Below are 20,389 nucleotides of genomic sequence, written 5' to 3'. Positions count from 1 at the left end.
TCCCCCTCTTTCTCTTTGTATAGAATATACATTATTATTACTTGACGAGTCACTGTACAAAAGAAAAAAATGAAGACATTTATATAAATTAAGGTTAATATGCAGGTGTGGGTGCAAATCCATTAACAGAACTTTTTTGATTCATGGCATCTCGAAGCATATTCAATTGAATTTCATAATCCTCTATATGAAGTCTAGCTTCATTCAATGCATCCTCTCGTTCGTTTAAAGCGGTTCGAAGACGAGCGATATCGTCCATACTCTCTGCCAACTTTTGTTTCAATGCAGCAGATTCATTTCGGGCCCTTAAATTAGCAGCCTCCAATTGAGATGCTTTCAATTGAGCCTCCGACACTTCTTGACTCTTTACAGCAGGTTGTGCCGTCAGTGCTTCACTCAGTTGCTGTGTCAAGTCTGCAATCTTGATCGCATTCTCTCGTACTTGATTTTCTGCCTTGGTAGCTCTTGCATAAACAGCCTGAAGCTCTTCTAATGCACGTTGATGCGCCTGTTGTGCTTCTTCAGCTCTTTCCTGAGCTTCTCTCGCTCGTTCCTCTGTAGCCAAGCGTGCCGATTGATCATGCTGAGATCGCTTTTGTAACTGTTGCAGTAGCTTACTGTTCGCTTCGTTCTCTGCTAAAGCGGCTGCTAATCGTTTTTCAAGCTCTTCACTACGTGATAAGTCAAGAGAACTCAGTTCTTCGAGACGACGTGACTTGAGGGCCAAATACTTGGATTTGAAATAGGCGGCTTCTTGAAGTGCGGCCGTGCGCATTCGATCGGCTTGACTCACTTTTTCCGACATGGGCTCCGCTTGCTGCAAGATGCTAGCCCGAACACGCCTGAGCTCGGACTTGACAGAGACTAACTGTTCAAACAACTTGACTTTCTCCTCTGGTAAATGATCCACATCCATCAATAATGCCTCATCAGCGTCAGGGCCATCATCAAACGTCTCAGTCTTGGCACGAAGCTTCCTTGCAAGAGACACCTCTGCACGCCACCAGCTTTCCTTCTTTTTCATCTCACTAATAATTGTATCACGTGCCTTGAGTTCACGTATCAGCATCTGTCTTTCCTCATCATCCATGGACACCGCAGCATGGCTGTGAGGAGAAGGTGTCGATCGCTGAGGTTGTTCTTCTAACTTTTTTTGCTTTTCTTCTACACGAATAGGCTCTCGAGGTGGTCTAGGAGGAGGCGTGTTTGGCGATGCTCTTGCTTCTTCCTCTTGCTCTAAAGGTGAATGTGTAGGTGTTAGATTGGCTTGGTACTGACGACGGATATCTAATTCAGTAAGATCGGGTGGTGGATGTGGTGATGATCCTGCACGAGGACGACGAAGTGCTGCCTCAGGTACTGTAGACATATGCCTTGGCGGTCTGGCAGGTGGCTAAAAGGTAACCAAACGTAAATAAGAGAACAATAAAAGTGGCAAGAACAAACTTACTTGATTCACTTGAGGATCAGGATAATAAGATCTGTGCCTTGGACTACCTGTCGTAGGCGAGGGTTGCTGTGGCTCAACATTTGGAATGCTGTTTTCATGTGTAGCTTTTAAAGGTGAGCGTTGCTGAGGAGATGGCTGCCCGCTTCTCATTTTTTGTTCTGCTGGATACTGTGGCTGGTATTTTGGTTGTAGCTGCTGTGGTTGCGGTTGTAGCTGTTGTGGTTGTGGTTGAGGTTGCTGTGGTTGAGGTTGCGGTTGTAACTGTTGTGGCTGTTGCTGTGGTTGAGATTGTTGACGGTATGGATATGGATATGGCTGTGGTTGCTGTTGTGGTTGTGGTTGTTGTTGAGTATATGATTGTGGATACGGTTGTTGTGCGTAATATTGATTTTCTCCTGGATCATCAATAGAGTGCATCTTTTCCTCAACAGAAGGTGGCACAAGTAACTCTGCAGGATATTTGATCTTTGTGCTGTCGAGTATATAAACCAAAGAAGCATCTTCCATTTTCGAAAAAGTGTTTTCTCCACCAAGGACAAACAAACGTTCTCTTACGGCTGTCATAGTTAAACCATGTCTTGGTGAAGGCGCTGGGCCCATATTTTCAAAGTTGAACCAGCGGCAGCCTAAGGTTGACAAGGTTAATAACCTCATTAATATACAAAACGTGCTATTTTACTCTTGATTCTGTAAGCACATAAATCATTTAATTCAACGCCATTTTCACTCTTGCCGCCCAAGATGTAGATAGCATCATCTACCATAGCAGATGCACATCCCTCACGAGCAACAGGTATGAAGCCAGCTGCTTCGATTCTTGTCCAAATGCCAGACTTGAGATCAAAAGACCAAATATCATTAAACAGCCTATTTCCATTTGTTCCTCCAAAGCTACCATAATAAAGTTTGTGAAACAAAGCCACGAGGTGATGCCTAATTTAGATGCTTACATGTATAATTTGCCTTCATAGATTGCAGATATATGGCCAGCTCTTGGTTCAGGACAAAGATCATAACTCACTTGTCTCCATCTTGGTGCTTTATGTATTATTATTGGTCAATGAAAGCCTTGAAGTCATTTAGTTTAGTTTACCTGAATTGACATCAAAAATGAAAAGATCATTAAAGTAATGTCCATCTTTCTGTCCTCCCCAGAGATAGACAATGCCTTCATGCATAACGCATGAATGACCTGATCTCTCTGTTGGTTGAATCATACCATCCATGGATAACCGACTCCATTGCCTAGAATCTATAATAGATATAAGTATGTGTAGGTGATCGTCATGTCAACTGAAATATACTTGCGTAAATTTAAAAGATAAACGTTTGGATCATAATGTTCCTCGGATGAAATTAGCTTTCCGCCATAAACTAAACATATGCACTTGATTAGACTATAAAATACACTCTATATGTATATGTATATATATATATATTTACGCAAAACATGTCCATTAACATGAAGGATCGTAGCTGAGATTCTAGGAGCTGGTATTTCTCCAGTAGTACTGATGCTATTAGCCGACATACTATCTAGATCACAAACTGTTAATTCATGTTATTTTCTCTTGTTATTAATCTTACTCGTGTCAATATGAAAAAGATCCTTTCTGGTTGAACGATGAATACCACCATAAATGATCAAAGCATCCGATGATATGGCTACTGCTGCATGTCCAACCCTGGGTAGAGCACTATTACTGCCTCCTAGTTTCTTTTGTGACCATGGATAGAGAGTTTTTTCATTACTTTTGGAAAGCTTTGAAAATAATGACATGATTGTGAACGTAATGTTGAAGATGATTCAAGTAATAAAAAAAACAAACGAGTGTAGAATAACAAAAAAGGGGAAAAGAATTGTTTAAATATATAGGCTTTTTATATGAAAATAAAGGAAAGGATTGAAGAAGGTGAAAAAGCAAAAGAAAGAGAGAGAGAAAAGAAATAAAGGTCGTGCAAGATAATTAAATGAACCACAGCGGTAACAAGAACCTTAAACTACACAAGTAACACTAATTAAATTTCTCTTTCAGACAGATAGCTTATGAAATTAGAATAACCTCTATCTCTCTTCTATGCACATATAGCTGCAAAACGTTATCATATGTATATAAAATAGCAATCTAATCATATGTTGAGCTCATTACTGCCATCTTTATGGTTACTATGGCAACACGCTTTTTTTTTTTTTGCTATTGTCCCTGATTCTGAAGTTTATGCACTTGAATAAGCCACAAGCGCAGATTTTCCTTTAAATAATTTCAGACCTAAAAAATATAGATCTATCTTGTAATAATCATGACCAAAGAAACAGTTGTAGAAAATGGAACCAAGGCAGTTGATGGTAACTTGCACTTCTTTCTTATATATCAACATGTTAAACTTTATAATAGAAACTGTTGAATTTACCAAACTTGTAAAAGAATTAAAAGCCAAAGTAGTCGACATGAAGAATCAATTGAAACCATTGAAAGAAAAGTAAGTCCATTGATTTACATCTAGTTGAAGTTACTCATGTATGTAGAGTGGAGAATAAAGCCATCAATACTTCAAAAGGTGTCTCATTCCTTGAAGTTAAATACCAACTTATGCTCCAATACGTCCTTCAGCTCGCTTATTTTGTTCATCTTAAGATCTCTGGAAAACAAATCGAAAATAATCCAGTAATAGACTCTCTTGTTGAACTTCGAGTGATTCTTGACAAGATGAAGCCAATTGAAAATAAGTTAAAATACCAGATTGACAAACTTGTCAGAGCAGCTGTCGTTGGCACCAAAAAGGACGAAGCAGGTCCAAAGAGCACAATGGAGGCAGTGGCTGCAGATCCTTTAGCATTCAAACCAAACCCAATGAACTTGATCAATAAGGAAGAAGAGGAAGACGAAGACGCAGAGGCAGAAAAGGCAGGCATCTATAGACCACCAAAACTTGCTCCTGTAGCATACAATGAGACTTCAGATAAAAAGAGCCGAAAGAAGGAAAGAGACGAGGAGCGAATGAAGGAAAAGGCATCACGATCAAGAATTATGAAGGATCTCATGTCGGAAATGTCGGAAAATCCAGAAGAGATTGGTGTGTTTGGTGGTGTGAACGAAGGTGTTGGTTACGGTGACCGTATAGACAATTTGATTGAAGAAAAGAACAAATATGAAGAAGAAAACTACGTACGTTTGGCAGTGACAAGAAAGGAGAAGCAAAGAATGAATGCAAACAGAAAGATGCGATTTGAAAACGAAATTGATGTAAGTTTCAAGTTTAAAAGTAGTCTTATGTTTCTCATTATTATAATAGAACCTCGAAGACTTTTCCAATTTGGTTGGATTACAAGACGTGGAAGAGGAAGAGAACAAAAGATACCGTAATATTCTTGAACGTAAGAAACAGAAGAATGAAACAAGTCATAAACGATCAAGAGATAGTGAAGATGATACTGAAGGTGCTTTTGATGGAATATTGGATGGAGTTAAGAAATCAAGGGGTAAATTCACAAGTGCAAGAAATAGAAGCAGCAAAAAGAGAAGATCATAAACGTCATTTGTTGTATAATCAAATAGATTTTTTTTTACATGCTTTTCTATTTATTCATGAAATAAAGTACATATCTTTAAGGCTCCAAACGCTTAGGGTCACGAGGGAACAAGCTTGAGCGACGAATGTTACCAAGACCAAGGTAAAGCATGACAACACGTTCTAAACCAATACCACCACCGGCGTGAGGTGGTGCACCAATCTTGAAAGCATCAATATAAGGTTGAATGGTAGAAAGGTCAACTTCATGTAATTTGGCACGTTCAGTCAAGAGTTCAGCGTCATGAATACGCTGAGCACCAGACAAGATTTCTTCACCACGCATAAAGAAATCATAAGAGTTGGAATAACCAGGGTTATTAGGATCAGGCATTGTGTAGAACGGACGAACAGCCAAGGGGAACTTGTCGAGGACATAGAAGTCAGTGTGATACTTTTCTTTAACAAGCTTACCCAACAATCTTTCGTTGGCTGTACTCAAATCTTCAAAATCGTCAATTTCAACACCGGCTTCTCTCAACATCTGAACACCTTCAGAAAACTTGAGACGAAGCGTCTTGGGCAAGAATTCGAAATCTTCAAAGTGATATTGTCTCTTGACTGTTTCAATCTCGTCCTTGAAACGGTTCTTCAAGTTGGTGAAGATGTAAACAAAGAGGTCTTCCAATACCTCCAAGACTTCATGGTAGTGTTCATTGAATGCCATCTCCATATCAAGACCCATGAATTCAGTCATATGACGATGTGTGTTGGAGTCTTCAGCACGGAAAACAGGAGCAATTTCAAACACCTTTCCAAAGTCGGCAGCGATACACATTTGTTTATAAAGCTGAGGGGATTGAGCCAAGAAAGCGCTTGACTTGAAGTAAGAAACCTTGAACACATTGGCACCACCTTCGGAAGCAGCAGCGATCAACTTGGGTGTGTGAATTTCCATGAAACCACGCTCGATAAGGAACTCTCTAAACAGTAAACAGACAGCGGATTGCAATCGGAAAATGGCATGGTTTGTAGTCGTACGAAGATCGAGAACACGGTTGTTGAGACGTGTATCCAAGTTGACACGGACAAGTTGAGCATCTTCTTCAAAAGCGCTCTCAGCACGAGAGGCATCGTCCAAAGTGAAAGCCAAACGAACTTGAACATCAGATACGATGTGAATCTTTTCGATAGCAAGTTCAGCGCAGGAGATAGTACAGCTCTTGACTTCCTCTACTGGTTTTACAATCTTGCCTTCGACCAAAACAATAGATTCAGGGGTAATACCAACACAGAACTTGACCATTTGTTTCGAAATCTTTTCTTCATCGGCAGTAATGATACCTTGGATGGTGGCAACGCCTTGACGGAAGACAAAAAAGCACATCTTACCACCAGTAGCACGAGATGTCTGGACACGGACACGCACAGTGACGGTTTCACCGGCGCGAGAACCATTGATGGTAGTAATGTCTTCATACTTGACACCTATATATCATTGACTTTTCAATGACATGCCCCTTTTCATATATAATATATATACCTGGGCGTTCCTTAGACTGGTTGATAGGAAGCTTGCCATAGCGGTCGGATGAGATATCCTATAAATGAAAAAGATGAACATCTTTCTTTCATACACTTGACATTATAAACATACAACATTCTTGGATTCTCTTTCAGCCTTTTCAGCAGCTAATTTGGCAGCAGTAGCAGCCTTTCTTTCAGCCTTTTCCTTTTCCTTTTGGAGCTTCTTGTAGGCCTTCTTGGATATAGGCTTTCCTTCGTCGCTGTTTTTTTTTTGCAAGCATTAGCAATAAAGAATACGCGTCATTGTGAATATATCAGCTTACTCAAAGAATTGCTCTTCTGCCTTGGTTTCTTCGGTAGTTGGTTCTTTTGTGGGTTCTGACATTGTTATTGTGTGTTTGTGTATATGTGTATAAAAGAAGAACAAAAAAAAGTATGCTTTTAATTGAGAATTTTTTTAACGTCCGCTAGACAGTCACCTGACAAAACAGGTAATGGTCAAAATGAATCATTCCACACTATGACGGAAGTATCAGGGGAGAAAGATAGAAGGATTGTTCGAGATGCTAGTTAATGTGTTAAGTTTAGCGTTTTGATTTAATACAAATATAGGCCGTTCATCATTTGATTATTCAATCATTCAATGGAAGGGGATGTCTTCCTCACGAATTAAGCTCCCCCTCAGAGGTATTATTTTAGCATTGTAGTAAATTGATCCTTTTGATAACCTATATGAAGAAGAGATGGATAGGTAGATAGCTTCCCTTTTTAGATCATCAACAATGAAAAACACAGAGTATCGTCAAGCGTGAGTACAAATCGTACAGGTCATGTTCACTTTTTATCGCTCACCATGATTCATAGACACTTTTTGATCGATTACTACTTAATCATACCTTTCTTTTTTATTCTTTTTCTAATACTGAACAAAAATAACCTATGACAACAATTGAGGCTGCTAGTCTTAATTGTATCATTAGCACCTAGCTGTATAGATTGTTGTCAGTGATGTTGATGTAATGTGAATTAAATGTTATAGGGAATTACGGATATATTTGTGCAGCATTATATATATAATTCTGATATATTCATGATCTGTTAAGTAGTCATATAATCCATGCTACTGTTTGCATAAAATCAAGACAATAACAACCTAAAGACAAAGAACTCATTGTTTTATCATTAAATACAAACTCTTTCTATCTTTTTTCTTTTTCTTTCTTTCTCCCCTTCCTTTCATTAAACCATGTCTTCTCCAAAAAAGATAGCTGTTCAATTAAGCAACACGTGCTACCTTTGTGAAAGAAACTACTCTACGCCTGCCTCCTTGCACAAGCATCTTAAATCCATTCATCATGCGGTCGTGGCTAGCAGAAAAAATTTTGAAAGAAGACCCCCATCAGCCAAGTATGAATTCAAGCACTATAATGGTGATCCTGATATACCTATTCATCATGCCTGTAGTTCCTGCTTTTATCATACTGCCAACATAAACAGGCTCAAGGATCATATTCTTAAAGATCATGGGCCAATATATTTGGAGAGTGAAAGCGAAGAAAATGAAGACGAAGAAAATGAAGACGAAGAAAATGAAGACGAAGAAAATGAAGACGAAGAAAATGAAGGTGAAGACAATAAAGGAGAAGGGGAAAATGAAGCGCAAGAGGATCAAAGAGAAACTTCTAATGGACAAGGCAAGAATCCACCCGTTAGAAGACGAAGCTTGAGAAGAAGAAAAAGCTCTTCGGCTGATACCTTGGCTAATGATATACTAAACATTCTGGTTGACAAGTTGCATAAATTGATGAGAAATTAGGTATAAAATGTTGCTTTTAAATAAAATGCTATTTACACACACATTATGTGAATCGTATCTGTCCTCTTGTCTCCCATCCTGAGTCAGTTACTTCATTGCTAAAACCAACGCCATCAACAGCAAGCAGATCATCTGATTCAACATAATAATTTACATTTTCTACAAAGGTGCTCTTTGTTCTTTGTCACAAAATGAGTCTCAACCATGATCATATTCATATTCCTCCTCTCTCTCTCACTTACTTTTTTCGTTTGGCTTCATTCAAGGCAACACCTGTAGCAATAGTATTCCTCTTCTTGCTTGTACTGGGTGCATCATCCACAAAGCCTCCTGTACAGTCAGAAGCATGTAGTTCTATTTTGTTTCTTGGGTACAATTGAGAGCATATAGGACATTCTACTGTAGGATTGATATGAGGTTTCTTTTGGTAACAAAGCGTTGGTCATTGATAAAAGACATATTATATACGAGACGTACTTACTGTTTCAGAAGCAGGCTGTTGAGATTGCCAGATCAGTTCATTAACAGCTGCATCAAGATCAAAGTCATCTTGTTCAGCAATAAAAGACGCTTGTTTTTTCCTCCTGTCATTCTTGTGTTCCTGTACTTTATTTGCCTTTGCCTTTCCTTTAATTTTTGGCATGGTTCTGCGTATGTGTATGTTTATGTGTGTCTATGCTTGATGAGAAAGAAAGAAAAAAAACAAAAAGTGGTCATATTTAATAAACAGTCGTTAAGTGCTCAAAACATCAAGCTTTTTTATTAAATCAATAGCGATTGATATGCAACAAAACATGTAAACTATGTGTAAATTATGTATGAATAAGGTGTAAAAAGTGTTTAAAACTCAAATGTTTCATTGTGAGCACTGAAATGACGCTTAACAGCTTCATTCGTAACTGTTTTTGTAAGGCTGGTCGGACCACAAGTATGAACCCACACTCTTCGATTAGGATTGAGTGTCTTGACTTTGTCTAAACATTCACTGACATTAGGCCTTTGTCCATAGACCATATTGAACCCATGCATGTTTTCAAAGTAATTAGGGCCTTCTTTTGCTCGTGTCACATAGATGGTGAAACTGATGTGAATAGGAAGGATAGCCTTTGTCATCTTTTCATGCCAATAGCTAAACATGTCCATGAAGGGTACAACTTCCTCTGTAAAGAATATAAGAAAAACTAGTAGAGATTTTCTTTTCTTTTCTTTTTACCTGATGACCGAATAGCCCATGAAAGTTGAATGTATTCTGTAGCAACAGTCTTGATACCCATAGATCTACGCTCAACGCAGTCCTTGACAATAGCCATAGCAGGGGTGATACCAATACCAGCACCAAAGAGAGCCAAGACAGGAAAATCTTGATATTGAAGCTGAGGACCGAATGGGCCATCCACAGCAACCTCGATAGGTTCATTTCTGGAGGCGGCCTTGAGTATGTCCCGAGTGTAGTTACCAAGAGCCTTTGCATGGAAAGTAGCCATGGTAGTGGTTGTATCAACACCAATGTTGGCACGACGACGAAGACTTGAGGTGTCAGACAAGGATGCAATGTCTGTAGACCCTTTCTCTTTTTCGTTTATGCCTTCGGCAATACGTTCTTCAATACCAGAGTCTATGGACTTGCTCAAACGGAACACTTCGGAGATAGTGAAAGGATGCCAGTTGGCGTAACCCAAGATCCTACTCTGTGCCCGTGCCATAGCCACAAAGACGTATTGACCAGGTCGGAAATTAACCATACCAGGGTATTCGAACAAGACGCGGAAGATACCTTCTTGAGTAGCTGTGCTTGAAGCGACTTCATCGACACGAACAGAGGCTGTCTTGACAATCCATGAGTTATAGGAACGAACAGCGCGATCAAATACCCAGAGGATGGTAGCAGGGATAAAGTAAGCAAAGCAAGTAGGTTCGTGAATGCATGAAAAGATGATTGCGACAATCACACCAATGATATGCGAGTAATAAAATATTTCGAAAAAGTTACGACGAATGTACTCGAAGGAAGTAACAAACATCAAGAGAAAGCCAAGCATTGCAATCGTACCAGAGGTTTGCTCAAGGTCTTCAAAGAGAGTATCCTTTACGATATAATGCTTGATATAACCACGATACCTAATGTATTACCAAAAAAAAAAAAAAAAAAAAAAGAAAGAAAGAAAAAGGGTTAGCGTGTTCTCGCAGATCATCCTTCACACTTACATTCTATAAACAAAGTGAGGAATGAATTCAGCTAAACCAATACGGGCAACCCAGCGATGGAAAGGAATGAGTTCTTCAAATGTTAGACCAGACATTTTAGGTAGAATAGAATTTCTTTGAGCCAAAAAGAAGACAAAGCCCCAGTTGACCATACCAACAAAGGCAGCACGACGGTCAAAAATACCAATGGAAGGAAGCACATAAGGCTTATCATCCACCATTTTGAAAGGAGCAAAGAAGATGAAGAGAAGATTGATGATGATGAATAAAGTAACGCCAATGATGTGCTTTACAGCAATCATGTCAGTAACAAAGGGAATAGGTACAACATAGTTTAGGAATGAAACAAGCTTGCTACCAGGCAAGGAAGTGATCACTTTTTCTTGTCCAGAAATTCTCTTCTTTCGTGTAAGATAGACGCGCCAGCGATTGATCTGGTAAGCAATACAGTATAGGGCGAATAACGCCCACCAAAAGAAAAAGTAAGAGATACCACAAACGAAGAAATTTGAGGTAGTTCTGATTTTCATCCTTCAAAAAAAAAAAAAAAAAATAAAATAAAAAAGAGGAGAGACAAAGGGAAGGATCGTCCCCCTTTGACGACAAGGAAAAAGTTTTTTTATAGTTAGAAAATGAATGTCAGCCGACAAAGTCTTAAACTGTAACTAAAAAATTATCTGATTTTTTTTAACAATATTATCTGATCACTGGAAACCTATGAATTCAACTGGCTAAACATTACTGCCTCCGGTTAGAATTTATTTGCAGATAGATAGTTCCGTCAGCATCTCCGAATGTAGATTAATTGCTGACAATAGATCTTTAGTGTCCTCTATATTTAAATAAGGCATGACTTTACATTTGTAGGGATCCATAAACAGTGACACTGTGAAAAGAGACAAAAAAAAAAAAAAAAAGGTCCAAACTTCGTCCACTTAGTATCCATGACAACTCGGAGAGTGGTAACACAATTTGTTTCACAAGGAATTATCTGATTTTTCCATGATAAGTGAAACTATGTAGTGCAAGTCAACTTATCCGTTCTTATTTTACCCGATTTAGTCTATTTTTTTCGTGTACTCTTGTGATAGAAATACACGCTTGTCATTTTAATTAAAATCATCATCAATCTAGAATGGCCATCTTTTTCTGGTTTCAGCTTGAGATCATCTTGCTCATATATTCATCAAGTGAGACATTCACTTTAGTATCTGTACAATAACCCAATAGAAATGGGCCTGTGATTTTTTTTATTCTCAACTTCGGAGCTATTCTTTACATCTTTTCACATGGCTACTCTTTCTTTATATATATTTATTTTGTTGTTTATGGCTCAAAAATATATAAGATCCCTAATAAAAATATATTGATTACGGACATACAAAATACAATAAAAAAATTCAATGTGTAACTCATGTCTCGTGTCTTTAGGAAACAAGAAATAATTGATCCGCAAAATGAAAAAAGATCAGATAAGCTCCCGGTATCAATCAGGTAGGACAATGTACTAGATCATTTATCTGTTAATAGGAAAGAAATGGGGGAGTGGATTACCATTGGAGCAGAGCATAGAGCACGCGTCCAATTATGTACTTTGTTTAACTAGCCGGGTTCTGCCTAAAATAGCACTATTGTTTTAATGACTGTAGTAATAAACATATTTGAAAACAATAATATCATACCACTATGATCTAAGCATGAGTCATCAATTGTGGAATACTAAATTAGAAAGTACACACACAATACTCTCACTTTGCGCTAATTAATCTCTCTTTTCATCTTTTAAAATAACAATAAACTAACAGTAAAAAAAGAGTTTATTCAGCAGTCAAACTTGTCTTCTTCTTGTTGTTGTTCTTTTTCTTCTTCTTATTTGGTTTGGTTTCTTGTACTGTTTCAATCTCGTCTATAGTTCTCTTTAAGCCTTCGCTTGTCTTTCTTATGAAGCAAGACACAAAAAAGCCATTAGTCAAATCTTCCGCGGGTATCGTGCGTACGACGCGATCAGCTAAAGCTTTTTGTATTTAAATAAAAAAAAAGTGTGTATAATATAGTGCCAAGAATTACCTTCATCCCCATCCATCTCTTTTGGCATACCGCGACGATTCCAGGTGGGTAGAACTGTGTCACGTGAAGCCAATTCAAATTCAGGGTTATTTTTCAGTACTGTCTTTACGACATGCTCATTTTCTTCGGCGTGGACTGAACAAGTAGAATAAACGACACGCTTTGCATTAGGGACTATTCAATCTAATAAGCCACGTTGACCTGCTTGTGTAATATATTCTTACATTTCAAAGCGTGTTCTATGACCGATATCTGAAATTCGGATAGATTCTTCAATCTCTCTTCCTGTGTGCTACCATTCTTGTCGTTGCTACCCTCATCTATCAAATGATCAGTATATTGCAACTCTCAAACTCATTGCAACTTACTTTCGTCTTCATCATCTACCAAGTGATCCAGTCTGCTTATAATGCCTGATCCAGAACAAGAAGGATCTAAAAGAAGATATTCTACCTGGCAAAAGAAAAAAAAAAAAAAATGAGCCACAAATCAATTCTTTTTGAATCGCTCACTACCTGAGAATATTGTGGGTCATTCGGATCCGCATCCAAGAATGAGCCATGAATCGGTGTGATATCTATCAAGCCATTAGCTATCTTCTTGGATCGCTTTTTTGGGGGTATCAACTCACTTTTACATCCTGCTTTCCCTGTTAGCCTCTTGAGTAGGCCTAATCGACGAGAATCTAAATCAAACGCCCAGATCTTGCCTGTGTTCTTCATGAGTGCTGACAAATGTGAGGTCTTATTTCCTGGCGCTGCACAGGCATCAATGACATGAGCGCCTTGAGGAGGATGACATACATGAGCAGGAAAGCAAGATGCCTTATCCTAAAATCTAAAATGTGAATTATGGTTCAATACCCCACCTTTTATACTATTACCTGAAGTATGATATGACCTGATCTATATAAAGTATGGTCATGGAAGTCTGTTCTTTGATGAAAGATAAGCATATCAGGTAAATGTTGATCAATACAAAACTCCTTTTGTCTAAAGAAGAAATAAGGTTAATGCCTATAGAGCATTGTCATCTTTTACGTACTTTAATTCACAAAGGTTTTCAGGACACTTTATCAGCACATAACCTTCTTTTTCAAATGCCTTGATTGCTTTCTCAACTGTTGTCTTGTGTTCATTAACACGTGCATACCTTGGAATTAAAACTAGACTTGTCATGTAAGCCTATGCTTTTGATTTTTTTTTTTTTTTTTTTACCAGCGTCTTTTACTTTTTGACTCACCAAATCTTCATTTGATGTCACACCTCTTTTGATCTTGATCTTGATGAGTTCAGCTTTTAATCTTGCTTGGTGACGTATGACACATTGCTTTAGTGGCACTTCGTTACGAACAGTGATTCCTCTTTTTGTAAACAATAAATCATGAATCAACACGAGAGCCAAAGATCGCTTCAACTGTAAGTAGGATGAATAACGTTGTTTATACATCACTTGTAAATTCAAACCTTTTTCTCAATTTCACAAATCTTGGTAGAATCAATCAGTTCGTTCAACACCTGCTTATCTAATCAACATGTCAATATCAACTCATAGAGTGCTCCCCTTTTTATTATTACATTTCAAAGTCTCACAAACAAGAGCGTACATTTTCTTTTTATCTTGTACTTTTGGATCGCCAATGACGAGACCTTTTATAGTGCCTTCATGTCTTGCAAGTTTATCGAGAATTCGTCCAGCATGTTGATAAAAGTTCATTTGAAGAAGAAGAAAAAAGTATGCAATTCTGAATTTTAATTGTGAATTTATTAATTTATTAGAATCAATCATTCGTCAACCTTTTGAAAAAGTTAGAATGATTAAATAGCACACAGATGTTTTTATTACCTTTTCTAAAGACTTTATAGAAGGAGATTTGTCACTATTGTATGACTTTAATGAAGCTTTTCTACTTAACGAAGAGAACAGACGACCTGATTTATTTACGATCTTATTAGCTGTATTTGATTCTGTTGACGATATGCTATTATTTACATCCTTGGTCTATTTTAACTAATACTTAGTATATATATATTCTCTTGATAATAGACTTACATCGACCACCCGTGGTTTACCAGGAACATCAATATGGTCATAAGGAGCCTTTTGATTTGGCTCAATTGTAATTGAACCTTGTTGATTTGGTAGCAGTGCTTGTGCAGCCAAGAGTATATCCGTCGGTTGGTTTAAAGTCTCGGTTGACTTTTTCTTTTGAGAGAGCTGGTCTGTTGAAGCCCAAAACATGAGCTGCTCTTCACTGTGGTTACTCATTTTATGTCCCTTTCTTAATGTAGAAAAAAGTGATCGTTTAGGTTTTTGGTGTGCTGCTTGGGTCAGCTTGGAGCCTTCTCTTACTGGCGGAGGTGCTTTAGGCTTCTTGATCCAGTCCTTTAAGCCGCTGTTTGATTGAATGCAATGATTAAACGCAATACCTTTTGTATAGCGTTAGCTATAACTTTTTTTTTTTCTTTTCTTTTTGACTTACCATAGGCATTTAATCGTTCACTTTCTTTATTCATTTTCATTGTATGATAAAGTGTTAAAGGATTATGCTTTGGTCCCTGACGATAACTTAATGTTAAGCAATCTGGTCGACGTGGAGGTAACTGTTCTGTTGGTTCAGGCTCTTGAACTTTTAACTTTTTATCTTTCAGCTCTTTTGCTTTTTGTTCCAATATATCTGATAATCCTTCATTTTTATCAACTGATTCAAATATGGTCTGGAAAGTAACGAGTGGAGTGAGTAGATCATCGCCTGTTCCTTCATCCTTCCAAGAGATTGTATAATTATCTTTGGTATCACTTGAGCCAATAGTGCTCCACGGTCTTTCCTGCTCTCTGTTATTCTGCCTATTATCATCCTTTCCATCATTAGATTTAAAGCGATAGATACTCTCCTGCTGCGAATAAGTGGGCTTGGGGATGTGTTTTTCGTATGATTTTAAAGTAGGTGTCTTTCTGAGTGTGTTTGATCTCTTGGTAATTGCAGCAGATGTGGGAAGAGTATTTGATCTCTTTGGCTGCGCTTCTTGCTTTGGTAAAGGTGTGTAAGGTGCGGGCGTTGTATTGTTTCTTGTATTATCTAATCTATGTCCTGCTCTTCTTCTCTGACGCTGACATTTATAACATTCGCATGAAGCTTTGTCGCCTGTGCACGAATGACCAACTGATATAGAACTGGCAGTTGATTTGGATGATAGAATAGACTGAAGGTAACTGTCTTGACCTGCACTCTGACTCAGACTATCAAATTAAAAAAGTGATTAAGCGTACTGTACTACTTTTTTTTTTTTCTTTCGTCTTACCTTGGAATATCATCTACTTCAATCTTTATAGACTCGCTTTCTGATGGCATCTGTAAGCTAACTAATGAAAAAGAGAGTGTAAATAACAAAATAATAACCAATTTCACCTTACCATCCACTTTGTTTTCAAAATGAATTTTTTGAACCCAATCTATAAATACCTCGTTACTTTAAGCAAAAAAAAAACAAACAGAATAAAAAAGACAAGAGAAATCGCTTACTTACCTTGCATACTTGATTTAGTTGTTGTAGCCATGTTTAAAAAGGGTCGAAAAGGAACTCACAAAAAGAAGAAAAGAAAAAAGAAAAAGGGAAAAAATACACATTTATTGTCTAAATGCGAAATTAATGTTACACTAAACCGGTTATGAACTAACAAATTACTGCTGCTTTCCTTTCTTGAATGACTCGACTGCTTGTTCAAAGAATGTCGAATCCAAGGAAGCATCAACAGCTGTCATAGCAAGGCAGACAGCAGATGTCATGGCCTTTTCATGTGCTATCAAGGTTCCTGCTGCTGTTGTAAATTCAGCTGTGTGATTGAACGCTTTGGAACCGATACTGTAGGTTGGATGAAGGCTAGGCACAGCATAACTGATATTACCCATATCTGTACTTGCCATAACACCAGCATCTTCTGGTATAGTCAAAGGGATATCAACCCCCTTTTCTTTCATATATTCAATATATCTCAGACCAAAGATTTCATTATTGAATAAATCTACCAAGGATCAGCACGCATACAGTCTCATTCATCTATAGAAGCCACTTACCATCAATCTGGCCTTGAGGTGCCCATGTAAACTTGACAGTACATCCTGTAGCAATAGCTGCAGCCTTGAAGCAGTTTTCGAGTTTTGACTTGAGGTTACTTAATTCAGTACGCGTGAGGGCACGAACAAAGAAGTGAGCAGACGCGTGATCAGGAATAACATTGGCCTGGGAAATATGTTTATTAGCATATTAGTGATAGACGCACGCGTGCGCAGACTTACTGAGTTACCGCCATGTTTGATAATGCCATGTATTCTATCATAAACAATCAATATATGCAAATAAATTGAGTGTCACACTAACCTGTTGGTGGGAAGTGTTTGCTGCCTCAACATGGCAGTGTTGTCAAATCCCTGCATCAAAGCATCTAATGCATTGATACCTTCCCAAGGTGAGGCACCTGCATGACTTGCCTTGCCAAAGAATTCAATTACCACTTGATCCAAGGCTAATGTTTTCGAAAAGACTGCATCTACAGCACTAGGATGCAGCATCATGGCGAAATCAACACGGTCTTGAACTATGTTCTCTTTTACCAAGGTAATCTTACTGCATGTCGATTCCTCTGCTGGTGTACCAAATAAGGTAACTGACCCTGAGATAAGATTCTTTTCCAGTAATGTCTTTACTGCTAATGCACAAGCAACTCCTTGAACAGCAATTAAATTGTGACCGCAACCGTGACCGATACTAGATATAAATAGAGCTCGTTTTAATCTTTGTCCCTTTCTTCCTTTCCTTTTCTTTTAAAGCATCCTACTTTGGTAATGCATCATATTCACTGCAAAAACCTATACGACGTCCGTTCTTTCCATTGGAGTATTCAGCAATAAAGGCAGTCTCTAATCCAACAACACCACGAGTCACTTTGAAGCCATGCTTCTCCATGTATTCAGTCAGAAGCTTGAAAGCAATGAACTCCTGATTGCCTTGTTCAGGATGATCATGTATCTAAATAGGGTTGATAAATGAGAGAATATGGCATTTATTTGCATACCTCAAGACTAATGGTTCGAAGCTCTTGGCTATGTTTCTGAATAGTATCCTCGACTATTTTTTTGATGTAAGCTGAAAGAACCATGTTTCTTAAAAGGAGAGAGAAAGAGAAAAAGAGAAAGAAATAAATTAATAACGAAATACAGTTTTTGAAAGGTCTGAGTACAGCGTACTTCTGTAACCCGAAGAATCGGCCATTATTTTTATTGTACACACGAACTTTATTTGATATATACTTGTTTTAATGAGCCACTTTCAAAAGTCAACCCGATGCTTTTTAATATGGTAGTCAGTTCGACGAATTACAAGTGTTTTGCTAATAAGCGTTACCTTTTCACCCCCCCCCCTTCTCCTCTTTCTTTATTTCCCTCAGCATAAGGCAAAATGAACCCAGACATTGTACGACAATCCTGCGTCTTTAAATGCATCAAAAGAGTTGACTCTTTTTTTTTCTTTTCTCTTCTACTTAGGAGCCGAGGGACTATATCTGATTCAACACAACCATTTCTGTAACGAGAAATTAGCTGAATGCTTATCAATTATAAGATACTGTAGTATTCAATGCTTGAGTGCCCTTTGCTCTTGAATATTTTACAAGACTGTTATCATTTATTTTCCTTAGACTTGATGATACCCTTTGATTTTCATTAATTACAGTAATTTCAAGGATACATAATATACTTGTAAAATCCTAGACAACTTGTTGCTATATCCCATTAAAACCATTTTGCATAGATTAAGCATCATTACTGCTCAGTACACCCATTTCGGATGTTGGTTTAGGCTCTTAAATCATTATTTCATTCTCAGAAATAACAGGCAAAATAAAGCGGGGGGCCTAATTGATAAATTCAGGGTAATCCCGCGTTTTTTTTTCTCTTTTCTCTTTTTTTCTTGCCTTGAAAAAAAATTTTTCAATATGCTTTCCTCCAAGGTTATTTCTAAGCCTACTGTTGCTGCTATTCAAAAGGTATAAGAGATGCTTTATTTATGACGTAGTACTAACTTTTTCTAAAAGGTCGCTACTCGTTCATTTGCCACAGCTACTTCCATCCCTGTGCCCGCTCCCGCTGAACAAAAGACTGTAATATTTACTTTTTTTTTCTGCATTGTTTATTAAATGTATCCTTAGATTTTCCCAAAGAAATACGGAGGAAAGTACACTGTTACCCTTATTCCCGGTGACGGTATTGGTCAAGAAATCTCTTCTTCTCTTAAGGATGTTTTCAAGGCTGCCAACGTCCCTGTTGAATTTGAACAGTATGATGTTTCTGGTTTAACCTCTGAAGACGATAAGCTTTTCCAAGAATCCATTGCTTCCCTCCGCCGTAACAAGGTCGGTATCAAGGGTACTCTCTTCACACCCACCTCCAAGCTCGGACACAAGTCTTTCAACGTCACTATGCGTAAGGATCTGGATATGTATGCCTCCTTATCCCTTGTCAAGAACTTCCCTGGTGTCAAGTCTCGTTTGAGCGATGTTGATATTGCCATTATTCGTGAAAACACTGAAGGTGAATACTCTGGTTTGGAACATCAGGTAAATAATAATAAAAAGACAGCAGAAGAGCACATGTTTAACAATGGATAACAGTCTGTCCCTGGTGTTGTTGAATCCTTAAAGATCATCACTCGTACCAAGACTGAACGTATTGCTCGTTTCGCCTTTGACTTTGCTGTCAAGAACAACCGTAAGAAGGTTACCATCATTCACAAAGCTAACATCATGTAAGAATGATCACACATCAGACAGAGTTTTCAGCTAAAACTTCAAAATAGGAAATTGGCAGATGGTCTTTTCTTACGTACATGTCGCGATGTTGCAAAGGAATATGAACACCACGGTATTCAAGTTAATGATATGATCGTCGATAACACTGCTATGCAACTTGTTTCTCGTCCTCAACAATTCGATGTTATGGTCATGCCCAACTTGTATGGTAACATCGTTTCCAATGTTGTAAGTATATCATGACTATGTAATATATGGGAATACTAAAATAGAAACATAGGGTGCTGGTTTGATTGGTAGTCCCGGTTTGATCCCTGGTTGTAACATTGGTCGTGAATTTGCCATGTTCGAACCTGTAAGTTATTGTTTACGCTTTTATTATCATCAGCTAAAACCTTTTTCCAGGGTTGCCGTCACGTTGCTCTCGATATCCAAAACCAAAACACCGCTAACCCTACCGCTATGCTCTTATCCTCTGTAATGATGTTGAGACACTTAAACTTGGATGAACACGCCAACAGAATCTCTGCCGCTGTTTACGAAACCATTCAATCTGGTGTTGCCAGAACCATCGATATTGGAGGAACAAGCACCACTAAGGAATTCACCAACGCTGTTATTAAACAATTGTAAATCCTCTCTCTCCATACACCCAAGCTATACTAGATTGTTATTAAATTATATTTTTAAAAATAAAACCTTGTCAATCCCAATGTTTATTGAGCAATGTATCAATACAATGCGACTGGTAAATGTTGCCATTTTGATCAATGGCGATGCTCAGTATTTTAAGATACAGTTTATAAATATCGGTAGTCTTTTTAATGGCAGTTGATTCAATTGAGGTAGTTCTGAGTGCTCAATATATTCAACCTGACTGCAAAGCATTAGAAGATCTGAGATCCAAGCTTCGTACCACTGTTGAGACTACCTCCAAAAGCACCAGGAAGAGTACAAGAATAATTGTTCTGAAAACGCTCATAATGAGGATCAAGAGTTCGTAATCTAGC

General features: G+C 38.0%; 10 protein-coding genes across 10 annotated transcripts; 3 read left to right on the top strand and 7 right to left on the bottom strand.

The window, feature by feature from the left end:
• Nucleotides 1-10: 10 nt before the first annotated feature.
• RHIMIDRAFT_79047 (galactose oxidase) lies at nt 11-3,499 on the bottom strand. The gene is made up of 8 exons (XM_023615701.1): nt 3,038-3,499; nt 2,894-2,986; nt 2,759-2,824; nt 2,544-2,702; nt 2,401-2,488; nt 2,130-2,341; nt 1,451-2,076; nt 11-1,393 (listed from the first exon to the last, which is right to left on the bottom strand). The coding sequence occupies exons 1-8, from the start codon at nt 3,228-3,230 to the stop codon at nt 95-97; spliced, it is 2,736 nt and encodes a 911-aa protein (XP_023461901.1). The 5' UTR covers nt 3,231-3,499; the 3' UTR covers nt 11-94.
• A 251-nt stretch (nt 3,500-3,750) lies between these two features.
• Nucleotides 3,751-5,019, top strand: RHIMIDRAFT_79038 (uncharacterized protein; the record flags this gene model as incomplete). Its single annotated transcript, XM_023615700.1, has 4 exons — nt 3,751-3,797; nt 3,847-3,931; nt 3,978-4,695; nt 4,745-5,019. Coding segments are annotated over 4 exons (1,087 nt in total), but the record flags the coding sequence as incomplete, so codon positions are not given.
• A 38-nt stretch (nt 5,020-5,057) lies between these two features.
• On the bottom strand, nt 5,058-6,872 carry RHIMIDRAFT_286511 (aspartyl-tRNA synthetase; the record flags this gene model as incomplete). The annotated part of the gene is made up of 4 exons (XM_023613387.1): nt 5,058-6,448; nt 6,504-6,561; nt 6,618-6,747; nt 6,811-6,872. 4 exons carry the CDS (start codon nt 6,870-6,872, stop codon nt 5,058-5,060), a joined length of 1,641 nt encoding a protein of 546 aa, XP_023461899.1.
• An 837-nt stretch (nt 6,873-7,709) lies between these two features.
• RHIMIDRAFT_79023 (uncharacterized protein) lies at nt 7,710-8,422 on the top strand. Its single transcript, XM_023615699.1, has one exon. The coding sequence runs from the start codon at nt 7,734-7,736 to the stop codon at nt 8,301-8,303; it is 570 nt and encodes a 189-aa protein (XP_023461898.1). The 5' UTR covers nt 7,710-7,733; the 3' UTR covers nt 8,304-8,422.
• On the bottom strand, nt 8,347-8,946 carry RHIMIDRAFT_241928 (uncharacterized protein; the record flags this gene model as incomplete). The annotated part of the gene is made up of 3 exons (XM_023609679.1): nt 8,347-8,482; nt 8,546-8,724; nt 8,785-8,946. 3 exons carry the CDS (start codon nt 8,944-8,946, stop codon nt 8,347-8,349), a joined length of 477 nt encoding a protein of 158 aa, XP_023461897.1.
• A 186-nt stretch (nt 8,947-9,132) lies between these two features.
• On the bottom strand, nt 9,133-11,038 carry RHIMIDRAFT_295377 (uncharacterized protein; the record flags this gene model as incomplete). The annotated part of the gene is made up of 3 exons (XM_023614175.1): nt 9,133-9,463; nt 9,517-10,421; nt 10,509-11,038. 3 exons carry the CDS (start codon nt 11,036-11,038, stop codon nt 9,144-9,146), a joined length of 1,755 nt encoding a protein of 584 aa, XP_023461896.1. The 3' UTR covers nt 9,133-9,143.
• Nucleotides 11,039-12,325: 1,287 nt separating this feature from the next.
• On the bottom strand, nt 12,326-14,291 carry RHIMIDRAFT_241926 (S-adenosyl-L-methionine-dependent methyltransferase; the record flags this gene model as incomplete). The annotated part of the gene is made up of 10 exons (XM_023609678.1): nt 12,326-12,522; nt 12,576-12,749; nt 12,800-12,895; nt 12,944-13,028; nt 13,091-13,405; nt 13,459-13,567; nt 13,620-13,740; nt 13,793-13,991; nt 14,042-14,100; nt 14,153-14,291. 10 exons carry the CDS (start codon nt 14,289-14,291, stop codon nt 12,326-12,328), a joined length of 1,494 nt encoding a protein of 497 aa, XP_023461895.1.
• A 68-nt stretch (nt 14,292-14,359) lies between these two features.
• On the bottom strand, nt 14,360-16,133 carry RHIMIDRAFT_241925 (uncharacterized protein; the record flags this gene model as incomplete). Its single annotated transcript, XM_023609677.1, has 7 exons — nt 14,360-14,371; nt 14,421-14,576; nt 14,628-15,004; nt 15,058-15,815; nt 15,878-15,938; nt 15,990-16,028; nt 16,103-16,133. 7 exons carry the CDS (start codon nt 16,131-16,133, stop codon nt 14,360-14,362), a joined length of 1,434 nt encoding a protein of 477 aa, XP_023461894.1.
• Nucleotides 16,134-16,164: 31 nt separating this feature from the next.
• On the bottom strand, nt 16,165-17,966 carry RHIMIDRAFT_270138 (uncharacterized protein). Its single transcript, XM_023612174.1, has 6 exons — nt 17,649-17,966; nt 17,412-17,602; nt 16,955-17,341; nt 16,873-16,906; nt 16,651-16,816; nt 16,165-16,598 (listed from the first exon to the last, which is right to left on the bottom strand). The coding sequence occupies exons 1-6, from the start codon at nt 17,730-17,732 to the stop codon at nt 16,258-16,260; spliced, it is 1,203 nt and encodes a 400-aa protein (XP_023461893.1). The 5' UTR covers nt 17,733-17,966; the 3' UTR covers nt 16,165-16,257.
• A 554-nt stretch (nt 17,967-18,520) lies between these two features.
• Nucleotides 18,521-20,328, top strand: RHIMIDRAFT_270137 (uncharacterized protein). The gene is made up of 7 exons (XM_023612173.1): nt 18,521-18,617; nt 18,666-18,731; nt 18,780-19,187; nt 19,242-19,375; nt 19,427-19,607; nt 19,660-19,734; nt 19,785-20,328. The coding sequence occupies exons 1-7, from the start codon at nt 18,567-18,569 to the stop codon at nt 20,010-20,012; spliced, it is 1,143 nt and encodes a 380-aa protein (XP_023461892.1). The 5' UTR covers nt 18,521-18,566; the 3' UTR covers nt 20,013-20,328.
• Nucleotides 20,329-20,389: the final 61 nt, after the last annotated feature.

This window comes from Rhizopus microsporus (genome assembly GCF_002708625.1).
Source record: "Rhizopus microsporus ATCC 52813 unplaced genomic scaffold scaffold_26, whole genome shotgun sequence".
In the NCBI taxonomy this organism is placed as follows: domain Eukaryota; kingdom Fungi; phylum Mucoromycota; class Mucoromycetes; order Mucorales; family Rhizopodaceae; genus Rhizopus; species Rhizopus microsporus.
Note: the sequence above shows the minus strand (reverse complement) of the source record. Positions and strands in the feature narration are given on the sequence as shown.

Bases quoted from the DNA above. Each gene is read 5' to 3' on its own strand.
- RHIMIDRAFT_270138 (XM_023612174.1), bottom strand. From the start codon at position 17,732: ATGGTTCTTTCAGCTTACATCAAAAAAATAGTCGAGGATACTATTCAG. The intron at 16,907-16,954 runs GTTAGTGTGACA...TGTTTATGATAG, and splicing joins CAAACACTTCCCACCAACAG to AATACATGGCATTATCAAAC. The intron at 16,599-16,650 runs GTAAGTGGCTTC...GATCCTTGGTAG, and splicing joins ACCTCAAGGCCAGATTGATG to ATTTATTCAATAATGAAATC.
- RHIMIDRAFT_79023 (XM_023615699.1), top strand. From the start codon at position 7,734: ATGTCTTCTCCAAAAAAGATAGCTGTTCAATTAAGCAACACGTGCTAC.
- RHIMIDRAFT_79047 (XM_023615701.1), bottom strand. From the start codon at position 3,230: ATGTCATTATTTTCAAAGCTTTCCAAAAGTAATGAAAAAACTCTCTAT. The intron at 2,825-2,893 runs GTAAATATATAT...GCATATGTTTAG, and splicing joins TGTTAATGGACATGTTTTGC to TTTATGGCGGAAAGCTAATT. The intron at 2,342-2,400 runs GTAAGCATCTAA...TTATTATGGTAG, and splicing joins TATGAAGGCAAATTATACAT to CTTTGGAGGAACAAATGGAA.
- RHIMIDRAFT_270137 (XM_023612173.1), top strand. From the start codon at position 18,567: ATGCTTTCCTCCAAGGTTATTTCTAAGCCTACTGTTGCTGCTATTCAA. The intron at 19,188-19,241 runs GTAAATAATAAT...AATGGATAACAG, and splicing joins ACTCTGGTTTGGAACATCAG to TCTGTCCCTGGTGTTGTTGA. The intron at 19,608-19,659 runs GTAAGTATATCA...ATAGAAACATAG, and splicing joins GTAACATCGTTTCCAATGTT to GGTGCTGGTTTGATTGGTAG.